We start from the raw sequence: 15179 nt of genomic DNA, 5'->3' as shown, positions 1-15179 counted from the left end.
TGAAGACTGATTGATTTGTTTCTGTCTTTTAGATGAACGAAATACTCTGTGCCATAGGCCTTCAAGACAATAAGAAAACGCGCACATCCAAACTGTCCGGAGGACAGAAGAAACGACTGGCGATTGCGTTGGAAATTGTGAACAATCCACCGGTGATGTTCTTCGACGAACCCACCAGTGGGCTGGACAACTCCACGTCGAAGAAATGCGTCGAACTGTTGAAGCAGTTAGCTCGCGAAGGTCGAACTATCATTTGCACGATACATCAACCGTCCGCTCTGCTGCTGAACATGTTCGATCATCTTTTCACCGTTGCCGAGGGCCAGTGCATTTTCAGCGGAACGGCTAACAACATTGTGCCGTTTTTGAAAGAGCTGGAAATAATCTGCCCAGAGCACTACAGTCCGTCTGATTTCTGTAAGTCCTACAGCTACACAAATATGAACGTAATTCAAAAACTCGTTTTTCAGTACTGGAAATCGCCACTCACGACTACGGACGTCAGAACGATAAACTAGTTGCCAAAACGGAAAATGGTAAAACCACGACCTACCGGCGACACGAACTCTTCACCCCCTTCCTGATGCCGATTCTGGAGTCCCCGGTTTCCATTGAGCTTCCGGCGTCGCCGGTGAAGGATCCGTCCAACTCCCCATTCACCAAACCAAAGAAACTAGCCAAGAAATTGTCGCTGAACCCGGAGAAGTGGTGCGGCCGAGACGAGGTTTACACCACCAGCTTCTGCCGTCAGTTTTCGCTGCTGCTGCTGAGGACATTTTTAATTTTGAGCCGAGATCAGTCGCTGATGACGATGCGGTTCATCATCCACTGCTCGATTGCTGTGCTGATCGGGATGCTGTACTTCGGCATAGGGAACCAAGCCGCCCAAATCTTCAATAGCTTCAACTATGTGTTCTTTTCGATCATGTTTCTGATGTTCACCGCGTTCAGTTCGATGACGATGGCATGTGAGTCGTCCGTGAAATTGAGGTCCCAATCCGTTCGAGATAATCAAAATTTTGATTCATTTCAGTTCCTCTGGAGCTGCCGATCATCACCCGGGAGCACTTCAACCGGTGGTACTCGCTGCGGGCGTATTACATTGCGATGACGGTGGCGGACATTCCGATCCAGTTTCTTTGCACGGTAACCTACATCTCCATCACGTACTATATGACGGGACAACCACTGGAAGCGTACAGGATGGGACTGTTTACGTTGATTTGCCTGATGGTGGCCTGGGTGGCACAAGGTTTGGGGCTATTAGTGGCGTCGCTGTTTGATGTAAAGGTACGTAAAGTGATGAGTAACTTTCAACAGTCAATAACACAATGAAAACTAAGATTGAAAATTATTTCCAAACGACTTGGGAAAACACATATATAAAATAGACTACCGACTTTTCAAGTTTCGATTATACCTTTTTCAAAGAGAATTGAAACACTCTATATTCAGTTTAACTTTTAGTAGATTTAAATTTTCAACTTTTCAAATCAATTATAAAATTGTGATTAGCGGCACGAAACTAAACGCAAATATACTTATTTGTATCGTTCGGTTTCCGCCAGCGATGGAATCGTACGTGTATCTATTTTTTATGGCGCCGGTGGCAAAACGAGAGAACTTTAAGAATTAATTACACACAGTCCTTTTCAGGACAAAAACTATTTATCCAAGAAGTGTATTGACCATTGGGAAATATCTTCACGCAGACAAACAGATTATTCGGCTTAAGTTTTCGAATTTATCCGTTAAAACAACAATGACGATACTGAAAAGATCTTTGGTTTTATTTCTGTTAGTCATTGGAAATTAAATCGATATTTTCCGGGCCTCCATTTTATACAAAAGAAGGTTAATCAGAGATGAATTTTCTTCAATGTGCAAAACATAATCGTTAGGTGACGATAGAAAGTTGCCCTTCGGTAGCACAATCACAAGCGCTGCTCGTCGGTGGGAGATATTGCAATAAATTTGGGTGAATGGATGGAATCACTCACAGCAACCAAGCTACCATGCCAATCGCTGATGCCAACCAAAACAGCCCATCTTTGCAATCAACTCTTTCTGTGCAAAAAATGCTGGTCCTGAGAAGAACCAACCTAAAATTTCACATTTTTCTGTTCAAGCTCTCGTTTCAAATTCAATTGATCATAAATTGTATCAAATATCTTTCAATCTTATAACTGATGATATCCTACAATAAATTAATTGGCATGAAATGATGTTTGTTTCCGTTTTACAAACAAAATATCGCAAAAAAACAATACGCAAACAAAATTTAACAAAATACAAACAAATATCAGTCAAAAAGTCGCTTGGTGCGTTTTGGCTGTGTGAGAGTCTCGTACCGTCCGTTTCACAGCATTTGAATCGAATTTAATCACCTGTGGCTCAAACCCTTGAAAGTGTGCTTGCTGCTGATAAGCTTGAGCTTGATTGACTGCTTGAAAGCTGATACGGACTGCTTGCTGCTGATACGGATTAATTAGTCTTTATATCTAAATGAAGCGAGAAATAATTAAATTATAATTTTTCACCGAAAATCGATCATATTTTATAAATTTTTTGTATTATTTTAGTTGTTTTTAGCTGCTTCACCTTCACGGATTGAATGGCCTAAAACATGTCTCCCATTCCCATCCCTGCTTGTGAATGGAAGAATTACGTAGCGGATCTAAAGAAAAATAAAACAGTGAGGAAACCCAATTTTGAAAATTCTTTCAAGTCCCTATGGCCATCCACAAAGTACGTCACGCTCCTAGGAGGGAGGGGGTGGTTTGAGCAGCGTGACAACTCATACAAAATTTTAGAGGTTTAATACAAAAAGAGTAACGAAGGGGGATGGAGGTCCAAAAATTGCCAAATTTAGCATGACGTACTTTATGGATCTTCCCTAAGTCGGATTGATTATGGATTTAAATTGAATTTGATGCGAACAAATTCAATTTGAATTTGTATGGGATTTGGATTAGATTTGGATTGAAATTAAATTCAATTTAGATTGTATTTAGATTTGATTTGGATTTGGTTGGTCTGGTTTGGTCTTGGTTTTGAATACAATTTGAATTAGGTTGGGATTATATAGAGTCGTTCGCATATTTTTCTTAATTCTTGAATCGGGGGTAATTCCATATTGGTTTAAAAGGAATCCATAATGATATTTCCTCAAACTTCATAGGTATTTTAAGTTTCTAATACGTCTCCAAAGTAGAGGAGGGAATGAATGTAGTGGATAAGATTGGAATGAGGAGTTGTTGCAACATTAAATACCACTGAGATAATTACCTTGTAACGATATGTACTCATTTATTGATTCATTTTGATCAGCGTGTATAGGGTTCTCTTGTGCTGCATGGTAACGCAAAGGTGTTTTCATTTTTTCGTTCGTGTTGGAACGAATCGATAACAGAGTTAAGTTTGCTGAGTATTGTTGCAACGAACGGTCGAGCTTAGAAACTTCGTCCGGGTCACGACAACAACCCACACAAGCAACACCCATATATACTCCTGGCCAAGGATGTTATCGATCAATTAGGTATCTGCGTTTGATCATTCAGTAGTTTGTCAATAGCTCATTCCAAAGGCTAAATTTTAAAATGTGTTGTATGGTGGACTTCTAGTGCGAAGGTTTATCTACAACTCTCCCTAACAGTTCGTTGTTTGAATTTTACTAATAACGAAGCTATATCCCTAGTAGCAGTAACTTATACTAAATTGCAATTTGCAATTTTGTTATCATTTAGTATAAGTTACTGCAACTAGCGTCTTAATTCCTTCAATAGTGGAATTCGAACATCGACATGTCAGGCAGAGTTGTAGAAAAACCTTCACACTAGAAGTCCGCCATACAACACATTTTGAAATTTTGCCTCTGGAATGAGCTATTGACAAACTACTAAATGATCAAACGCAGATTACTAAGTGATCGATAACATCCTTGCTCCTGGCGGTACTTTTGGCAAATAAAAACATACAAATATATCAAATATATTCAATAAACAATTTTATTAATATATTTGGAGAAGCTCGGAGTTTCTAAATAAGGCTGATACAAATATTTAAAAACCATTATGTCTCCTCCCCCTCGGATTTTTTTTTGCTCAAACATGTTTTGAGGGGGCAATAAAATAAAATTTGGATAATTTTGAGAGTTTTCAAAACATTCTTTAACAAATCCGAGGAGTATTTTGATTTTTTTTTCATTTCCTTGATTTTCCGGAGAACAATGGGACAACATGTTAATTAAATATGTGTAACGGCCTAATAATGAATTACTGTAGAAATTGTGTCAAAATGTATGGAAAGAAGATCTTGTGAAAGAAAAGAAGAATATTTTGAAACATTCGAAGAGTTGCTGAACACATGTATGTATTAGATATAAACTTTCTAAATTCTAGGAGAGGATCTTATACTCCTGTGAGATCCTCCCCTCCCCCATTATTTGCCTCAATGGCTGAGCTCATGTTGACCGACTAATCAAGATGTTCGGTACATGAATAGAACACAGAGCGAATGTGATTATGGCGAAATTCAGACTCGAGGGGGGGGGGCGAGTAAGGCCAATACCAAAGAATTACGTCTCCTCCAGAGATGCTTCCGTGCGCTAGCTAATCTCCCTAAACTCCTGCGTCTCCAAGAAAAGGTCGTCGAGAGGAAGGTTAATTAATCGCCGGCTACACGAAAATCTTGAAGCAGACGGTGATTTGGTTTTCGGCAGCACTCCTTCCGCTCTGGAACGGGCTATTCTTTCGCCGTCTAGGAAAAGTCCTCCAGGACTCTTTCGATCAGGTAAAACACACGGACCTGATATCGCTATATATCGAAGGCGTTCAATGGTACATGGAACGGTTAAGTTTTAGTTGCAATATTCAAATTTATATTTACGCCCACGACATTCTACATTTGAGCTCCTAGTGTTTATCATGGACGACGTTTTGCTATGACGGTTCCACTGTAAGAAACCAAGTCCTAGATCCGTAAGTTCTTATTCTTCTCCTTCGTCTTCTTCTTCTTCTTCTTCTTCTTCTTCTTCTTCTTCTTCTTCTTCTTCTTCTTCGTGGTTAGCATTACGTCCCCCACCGGGACGGTTTTCGAGGTTTCTAAGCCAAGCCACCATTCCTGCATTCGTGTATCACGAGGCTACTCGATAATGCAGTGAATGTTCTACATCTCGATATTTTCCGCTAATAGATGAAATCGATACACACGGTGTCGAGTAGTTAAAAGTGAGTAAAACATTTCTCACATCACTTACGAAATAAGACATGATGAGTAGGAAATAAATTTATAAATGAGAAGTGATAAGTGAAGAGTGAGATGTTAGAAGTGAAAAGTGAAAGTTAGAAGTAGAAAGTAAATTTGCGAAGTGGGATGTGAAAAGTGAGAAGTAAGAAGTAAGAAATGAGAAGTGAGAAGTGAGAAATGATAAGTTAGAAGTTTAAAGTGAGAAGTAAGAAGTGCGAAGGAAGAAGCGCGATGTGAGAAGTAAGAAGTCAATAGTGAAAAGTGAGAAGTAAGAAGTGAGAAGTGACAAGTAAGAAGTAAGAAGTGCAAAGTGAGAAATGAAAAATGAGAAGGACGAAGTGAAAAGTCGGAAGTGAAAAATAAAAAGAGAGAAGTAAGAAATAAGAAGTGGCTAGTGATAAGAGAAAATTGAGAAGTAAGAAATAAGAAGTGGGAAGGGAGAAGTGCGAAGTGTGAAGTGAAAACTGAGAAGTAAGAATGGAAAAGTGAGAACTGGAAATGGAAAAGTGTGAAGTTAGAAGAGAGTAGTGGGAAGGGATAAGTGAGAAGTGACTAGTGCGAGTTGAGAAGTGAGAAGTAAGAAGTGAGAAATCAGACGTGAGAAGTGAAAAGTGAGAAGTAAGAGGTGAGAAGCGAAAAGTGAGAAATGAAAAGAAGTGCGAAGTGAGAAGTGAGTAGTGAAAAGTGAGTAGTGAGAAATAAGAAGTGACAAGTGAGAAGATTGAAATAAGAAGTGAGTTGAGACCGCTACACACTTCTCACTTGAGAAGCTACTGCAATCACTTCAAGCTACTCTCTTACCACTTCGCACTTTTCCATTCTCACTTCTCAGTTATCACTTTTCGCTATTCAGTTCGAACACCTTACTTCTCACTTCACTTAATAAGGAAACAAAACCTAACTATTCGGTCAAACGGCATTCGGCCAAATGTTCTAAATTATATTTCTACATGCTATGAAAAGTGATTAAATTTTGAAAAAAAATATAATTGTGTTCCCTATCTCGATACAGTGAATTCTCCCTTACTCGAAATTGAAAGGACCATCGAGTTAGGGAGGTATCGAGATAGAGAACATATTTATTTATTTTTTAATATCAAACGTTCTTCATAATATGTAGAAATATGGCTTAGGATCATATCCGTACAACAAGACAGGTTTATAATCATGTTTTGGAATTAAAAAATAATAATTAAAAAGCAGCGCGCATTGCATGTTATTATGATAGGATTACATGATCCAAGCTGAATATGTTCACATCAATACGATCACTGTATCCTTAGCTATACGTCTTCAACCGTGTCGAAAAAAAATCACGATCACCGCACTTCTTTATACAGATACTTTTCAGACATTTTTATCCATTGTGATACGATTTCAAATAACTCGGTAATAAATCCGGTAATTTGCTGGCTGTTACTTTCAAGATGGACCATACCAAATGATAAATTCAATTCAAATTCGGTGAATAGAAATACAATTGATCTTTCCCGTCAAAAATTATTATTTGCTCAATCGATTATTTGGATTTTTTAAGGTCAACTTTCCCAAAGAACCCATACCTATTTGTTGACGCCTCTAAGTATTTTTAAAATTTTAAACAAAAATCGCAAATTTTGAACGAACATCGGGTGAATTTTTCAGGCCGGTTCACACGTGCAGCACTTTTTCGGGTCTTGTTTTCGATTTTAGAAATAGTTAGAGGCTTAAAAAAATAAGCCAACGAATCGACTGAGACAATAATACGAGATACAATTTATGACGGGAAGGTCAATTCCGAAAGAGTCATTTGGTCGAACGCCATTTGGTCGAATGCCGTTTGGTCGAATAGTTAAAAATGATTTCCTTATTAAGTGAAGTGAGATGTTCGAAGTGAATAGTGAAAAATGAGAATTGGGAAGTGAGAAATGTGATGTTCGAAGTGAGCTATTCTCACTTCTTGCTTTTCTTTTCTCATTTTTTACCTTTTACTTCTCACTTCTCAATTTTCACTTCTCACTTCGTACTTCGCACTTCTCACCATTCACTTCACACTTTTTGCTCCTCGCTCCTTCGCTCTCACTTTTCATTCCTCACTTCGCAATTCTCACTTCAAATTTCTCACTTTTCTCTTCTCACCTTTTACCTTTCACTTCTCTATTTTCATTTCACAGTTCTCACTTCTCAAATTTTTCATTTTTCCTCTCACTTTTCACATTTCGCTGCTCAATTCTTTCTTCTCACTTCGAATTTGTCACTTCACACTTATTGCTTCTCAATTCTGACTTCTTACTACTCATGAGGTGAGGTGAAAATGCTTTGGGAAATTATTTCGACATAGAAGTATCGAGTAAGCGAGGTATCGACTTACGGACTTTGATTTTCATCGAGTAAGGAAAATATCGAGTTACAGGAAATTCCACTAAAAGGCTGTAAACAAATTCGATCAACAGGTTTGCGGCATGCCTCAAAGCCGCTTGTTAAAGCTTTGACAGGATTTCTATAGTATTATTTGTTCAAATTTTCATTGGTTAGATTCAAGTGCAAGTGAGCCAGCCCTAGCAGCACAATTTAGAGCCATTTGGCTGTTCTCTTCCAGATTTTCTTAATGAAGCCATGCCCTTCTTTATTTATGCCAATACGGGACATTATGCCACATCTGCTGCAAGTACCAAATCCCCATGGAAGCCTATGGAACTTCCATTAGCATCATGAACCATTTCCGATCCTAAATTGCATGAATTTTGTCAAAGTTAGCTCTATTGGAAGATTGGAATCTATTCCTTTGCGCTCTGTTTTTTTGTAGTTTTCTGCAGCTCGGCAAGATCTCGCAAAACTTTCGTCAGACCATTTTATACGATCTGTAACTGTTCATCAAGCGCTCTGAAAAGAAGCGTATTTTATACTCTCACGTCAACGTCTGATTAATTTTTCAATAATCGATAATTCTTCGTTCTAAAATTCAATTCGGCCGGTTGAAAGGAGAATATAATTGTAATGGATGGTGTGTCACTTCAGGGATCAACGAAATAACGTCCAAGTTAACGTTCCGATGTATTCTAAACCTGGATTACCAACAGGCAGGATTTGTAGAAATCGCTCTCAATAGATAACGAACAACGATAAAAGAGAGGCAAAAACTGTTCCGAATCATAACAAGCCATGATAACAAATTTATCAAACTTGTATACAAGTGCGAAAAAACAGAATCGGATAGGCAGCCCCCACAGAAAAATGGTGATTGTCTCTTTATTTTCGCTCTTTTCGTGTTGGTTACTGTACAGCTGTGTAGAACAAGTTGAAATGCATCATCAGAGCCAGTGCTCCCCGCATTTGGAGCTTTCTAAAATAAATTTATCATGGGGTGTAGCCTCCTAAATCAGTTCTCTATCATGACAGCTTGCGAAAAAAGTCTCTCGTTGTATGTTACATATCGTATATGTATTGTATACAGAGATGATAAGTGAGAGACTTGTTCTTTCTCTTTAGGATTCAATCCTCTTTAGAATTCAAACCTGTCAACAGGCCAACTTGAATACAACCCTGGAACTCAGCACCGGCCTCTGTTTCAACGATTCTTATTTAGAAGACTGTCTCTCGTTCTGCGTAATCACCCAGCTTTTACTACAGCATCATTATTTATTTTGTTTGAGAGCGTTATCCCATTTTTTTTGACGTAGGACTACGTGTGTCTTTTCTATATTGGGGTACACTTTACGATTGCGAAAATCAGGGACCGTCACGAAAATATGATAGACTTTGAACTTTAATGTCTCAGCCGTTTCTCGATGGATTTTTAATTTTTTTGGACCATTCGATCAAGGATGAGTCAACGCTTATTTGTATTCATATGAAAATAATATTTTTTAGCCATTTATTATCGATAATTGACAAAAAGTTTAGAAATAGGTAAACTAACCAATCACGTACATGCATCACTAGCACAGACGTCAAAAATCAATCACTTGCGGGTTTGGATCTAATCCTTAGTTTGAACAAGATTTTACGCATAGCAGACGCATCACAGCGATCGTAGCGGAGCGGACACAGCATCACGGAGGCGCTAAAAACATTTTCAAAGAAAATCCATCGCATTGGTGGTGGTGCTCGATGTGTTGCTGCAGATCATTCAACCTCAATGAACCAGCATTGCATATGAAGAAAAGGGTGGACCATAAAAATAGCACTGTGGCGATTCCGCACCGCCAGTGCCGATGCTGAAAATTTATTACAAATTGTGGTGTCAGTTAGTTGGAGAGCATTGGGAAAAGAAAATTGGTTCTTCTCAGGACTAACATTTTATGAAAAGAAAGAGTTAATTGCGAAAATGGACTGTTTCGGTGGCATCGGGTTTGGCGTGAGAGCTTAATTGCTGTTAGTGATACCATCCATTGAAATTCACTACATCATCTCCCTCCGACGCGCTATCAAATTCGCTATTTACGATTGAGTTTTGCACTTTGAAGAAAGTTTATTTCGGATAGTCGGATCAACCTTCTTTTGTATAAAATCAATGAAGACGCCATCTCAGTGGAAACTATCTACAGCAACCACCCATCGGTGAACGTCGCTCGGACAGACAGATGCCGAAAGATAATGTTTTTGTAATATGAAGAAACTTCGTCTTGAGTCAAATTTCTGTTATCATTCTTCGCAACAATACGCATTTTGGATAAACAAAATCTTATAATCAAATTCAGAATCTTGCGAGTAAATTTCATAGGATTCTTAGAATTTGTCATTCTCCGAATGGTCCTTGTCTGCGGAATCCCGATCAAAATGGCTCGCGCGCGCCGAAAAGCAGTTTTCTTACATCTAATGAAGTAATTCCATTAGCACCGTCCCTTCATTAATCGTTATGAGTGCACTATATTTACACCCATATCAGATCACAAAGGGGCGGGGCTAACGGGCTTAATTTATTAAATACAAGAAAGCTGCTGTTCGAGAACGGTGTACCTAAATCAGTGGAATGAGCCCCATGGTAGCTTTTTTGATTACATATTTTAAACAACGTTTAGGCTATTTTGTTGGAGGTCCGATGCATATTTACGAAATTGGTCGATCTACCACTCCCTTCTCATGGCATTGTTGCAGCGCGGTTTTATCCGATAACTTTGAGTGCAGCTTCCATAATGGAAATAGTTTTCATGAGTTTGCTGTCTTATAACAAGGGATCGTAATGCTCTCCCAGTCTCACGAGAAGAGGATGCTAACTCACGCTGATTTTCGCCGAGAAATCGTTTTGCGGAAAAAAGGCGTGATGAGTGATAATTATTTTTCACGAATAAAATAAAAATTCCCCCAGAAAAATAAGAAAATTCAATAAAAAATAGAAAATTTCCAATAAAATTTACACAAGTAAAAATTAAAACTTCTACAAACAATTAAGAATTTACCACAAAGCAAAAATAAATTTGCACATTTAAAAGCAAAAAAAAACTGTATTAGCAATATACAATTTTAAAATTTTCAACAAAATTTTTTTTTACCAAGAAAATTTTAAAAATTTTCATGAAAAAATCAATAAAGAGCAATAAAAAAATATGAAAATTTCCCTAAAAATATGACTCCTTGTATAGAAGCTTTCGAAGTCCATAGACAAAAATATCAATTTTATTGCTTTTTTGTATTTTTTATAGACATTTTTTAATTTTTTTGCTCTTTATTGATCATTTTGTGGAATTATTTTAATTTTTTGTGGAAAAAATATATCTATTTTATGGAAAATTTTGTAATTATTTATTGCTAATATTGATTTATTCATGGAAACTTAGTATTTTTTTTTCGTGGAGCATTTTAATTTCTTTATGGATAATTTTATTTTAATAATTGCTTATGAAATGCTTATTTTATATTTGTTTTGTGGAAAAAAAATTATTGGTTATGGAAATTTTATATTTATTTATTGCGCATACCCTGATTTCTTTATTGACAATCTCGCATTGAACGACTTCATTTGCTTTATAAGTGTGCTACTCATAGGGATGAAACGATACCACTAAGGTGTCGATACTTTTACTTTAAAGTAATATCGAATAAAAATATCGATACCACTAAATATCGAATTAAAAGTATCGATACCTACTCGTATCATATGAGTACTCATAAATTGGAAATAAAATTATTTAGTCATTAACAAGCAGTTATCCATAATTTAGCCACATATAGCTGTAATGAAAACATCTGAAATAATAAAATAGCAGTTGTGCGTTGCTGCCGTATTGAGTGGTTTGCCCTTGAAAACGCAAGTATGTAGATTTAAATTTGGATTCCGGGAGGCTTTTGTTTAAGCACTTTCACTTAACTGTATTTTTATTTCGTGTTCCTATTGATGTAAATCTCTGATGCTTCTTCAATAAGACTACTAGAAAACAGTTGCAAATATTAGTGCAAAGCCAAGAATACCCAAGATATTTAATTAATAATTTATTTATTAAATTCTAATTGAATTGGATTGAAAATCGGCCACATTTCCGTTTCTCAATTTCAAGTTGATCATACGAAATCATTAAAATAAAACTTAGTTCGCTTTTGAAATTTTCACTAATAGTTTATAGCAGTTAGCAGAAATAAGTGTTGAGCGGAAAAAAATAAATACTTGAAAGTATTTATTCGATTTAAATACTATTAAATTTTAAATAAAAATAAACAATTTTTCTATTTATCTTTATTATATTTAATGGATTTTGAATTGAGTACTCAATTGATTCAACTACTTCAATTCGATACTTACTTGGTATCGGGCATCAAAGTATCGATTACAAAAGTACTTGGTATCGAATCAAAAGTATCGAGTATTTACTCGTATTTACTTGTATCGATTCATCCCTAGCTACTCATAATTGTAGACCTCGATAAATTTACCTTCAGACGTATAACATTGGATAGAGGAAATATGATGCATAGTCTATACATACCAGATGAAATTTCACAACTTTAATTTTCGTCTTGCATAAAAGTTAACAAAATGTACATACATGGCATCAAAAGAGTGGGTAAGCTTCTTTAGATTTCTAGTCAAGACAATCGGTTGTAATGCAGCCGAGTAATAAACGTTGAGAGCCGGGGAATGCGAGGGGGTCGTTTTTTTGCATGATTATCTTTTTGCCTTTCTCGTACAACAAAGTTGTACCTGAAAGGCTTTCATTTCACTCCCAAAACGTACTTTTTATAGAGCGCTTGTAGGCCCATAGTATTATATACCATTCGATTCAGCTCGACAAACTGAGCAAATGTCTGTCTGTCCGTGTGTGTGTCCGTGTGTGTGTGTGTGCGTATGTGTGTGCACATTGAAACATTAGACAATTTTTCTAGTACTAAACCTGAATCGATTTTGCTACAACAAGTTGCATTCGATGGGAATGTTTTCTTCTTGTTCGCTATTGAATTTCATAATGATGGCACGGCTCAAAAAATAGTAAATATTCAAAGAGTTATGAGACATCATTATTTCGTAACAAATAAGCTATCGATTTTCTAGGTTATGTTCTCCCAAGACACAATTTATTCGAAACCGGCACACTGACAGCATAGAATACACAGCTTACACGGAAGAAAAAAAAAAACTTCACAAAGAAACATAGAAACCCATTAATGAGTTAAAAAGTACCTATTTTAAGATTTCATGTATACACTGAAAATTCTAGTTTATTTTTTCAAAATGACCTAAGAAACATATTTTCATGAATGAATTTTAATATTGCGATCAGGCTTGTAAAATGTCATCTGCATGTCGTTTGACTAATTTGTTCATAACTTTCTTCGGAAGCCAAATTTACTTCAAAATTTTAGATGCACGCATAACGCTTGAGTAATGCTATATTTTTGTCCAAAGGTACATTGCTCTAAATATAACATCTGAGGCTAGAGAGTGAAATATCTCTAAAATGTCACGTGTCATTTGACATAATGTCATTTGAATGACATTTTGCCTCCCACGCCCCAGATTACATATTTACAGCAATGTCTTGTTAGACAAAGTTGTAGCCACATTTAAGCGCTATAAGTTTGCCATACTTGATAGCTGATAGCAAACTACTGAAACAAGTTCTGGGAAAATTATGAAAAAGAATGCAATTGACATTTTACAACACTGATTGCGATCAACAGACCAATATGATAGCTTTTGATTGCGGTACACAAATTAATTCATGAAAAAAAGGTGACATATGTTCTTTTTAAAAGTTAAGCGTCATTTCTGCCATTTCTTTCCCCTATGGGCCGATGTGAGCAGTGAGAAGTGAAAAGTGAGACGTGAGAAGTGCGAAGTGAGGAGTGAAAAGTAAGAAGTAAGAAATGAAAAATGAGAAATGAAAAATCACCAGATGATCCGAAATGAAAACAAAAATGTTTTTCCAAATTTAATCTAGACTATCCTTTGAAAAGAGCTGAAATTTTTTTTGCTAATATTTTCAAATGGATATAATAGAAAAACGACGCATCCCACAAAAAAGTGTTGTATGGGTGACCATCGCAAAATCAGTCAAAATTTCTAGTGAAAATATTGTCTGTTTCCTTGGTAACAAAACGCGCCGACCATTTTTTAGGCACTATCAAAATCGTCGCCAACATCTTTATTCTAAAATTATGTTAGTTTTATTAGTAAATAATGTCAATCTGCATTAAAAACTGGGCTCAATTTTGGGAAATAATGTGATTATTGAGTATATAAAATTTTGTTCACAGTTGATTTGACAGATCTTATGGCCATTTCTGCTGGCGACGATTTTGGCGTCAATTTGTTTTGCGACGATTTCAAATCGTCGCGGCCGATAAGGTGGGAAATTGATAATATCGGAAACAATCCAAATTGAGCCCTACACTGAAAAAAATCAGTTTAAAAATTTTAAAGTTGATTTGCGAAAAAATGCTCTTTTTTATTTAAATGAAATTTTGTCTCAAGATAGGTGATTATGTTCCCTACCAACCGTCCATACATCGCAAGCTGGGCACTCTTAAGGAAAAAAAGTTTTTCTAACAAAAACTTTTTCTTGTCGGAATTATTTGAAACTAAACCAATGAAAGCCATCGTTATAGAACCCCAAGCAAATCTATTTTTATGATACATTGTCTAATTTAGTCACTAAATATAGTTTGTTTTAAATTAAGAGTAATATTAAAAGGGGTTTATATCTTCAAAAATATTATATTCCGTTATTAGCTTCTTTAGTCGCGACCAGTTACGACCAAAACATTGTACTCTGCCTGACTGTACAGGAATACTTAATATGAGTATATGTATACATATGTTAAATCCGCTCCTTAAAGACACTGAAAAAATCAATTCCGTCAAGAAAAAGTTTTGTTAGAAAACTTTTTTCCCTTAAAAGTGCCTGGCTTGCGATGTATGGACGGTTGGTAGGAATATAATCACCTATCTTGAGACAAAATTTCTTCCAAATCAAAAGAGCGGTTTTTTGCAAATTGACTTTAATTTTTTTTTAAATTGATTTTTTAGTGTAGGGTTCTATTTAGAGTTTTTCAAAAAGTTTTATTAGAAAGTTTGAATGATTTTGCGACAGTTACCCATACAACACTTTTTTGTAGGAAGCGTCGTTTATCGATTATATCCATTTGAAAAAATCAATAAAAACAAGTTTGACCCTTTTCAAAAGATAGTCTGCATCAGATTTGGAAAACCTAAGTATGCACTTTTCTTTTTACAGCACCTTTTAAGTATTGACCAATAAATTGACAAAAAGTCAACTTAACAATAAGAACACTTGCAAGTTCCCAAAAAGTCCTATTTGGCTTCATGCATTTCTATTACATTTCTCGCATAACTTTTCAAAAGACCTAAGTAACATTTTTTTCATGAATTCTCGTTAACTTTTCAGCACCTATAACATTTTTTCATGAATTAATTTGAATACTGCAATCAATAGTTTTCATGTTGTTCTGTTGATTGCAGTACTCAAATTAATTCATTAAAAAAATGTTACTTAGGCCCT

At 36.1% G+C, this 15179-nt stretch overlaps 1 protein-coding gene across 1 annotated transcript in view; it reads left to right on the top strand.

Moving 5' to 3' along the window:
* Positions 1–15179, top strand: part of LOC134203929 (ATP-binding cassette subfamily G member 4-like) — an 83672-nt gene that overhangs the window by 65996 nt on the left and 2497 nt on the right. The window contains 3 exon segments of the mRNA XM_062678766.1: positions 33–417; positions 471–968; positions 1034–1290. Coding sequence (XP_062534750.1) covers positions 33–417; positions 471–968; positions 1034–1290 — 1140 coding nt within the window.

The sequence above is a fragment of the Armigeres subalbatus genome, unplaced genomic scaffold (assembly GCF_024139115.2).
Source record: "Armigeres subalbatus isolate Guangzhou_Male unplaced genomic scaffold, GZ_Asu_2 Contig297, whole genome shotgun sequence".
Taxonomy (NCBI): Eukaryota; Metazoa; Arthropoda; class Insecta; order Diptera; family Culicidae; genus Armigeres; species Armigeres subalbatus.
This window is presented reverse-complemented; position numbering and strand designations above follow the sequence as displayed.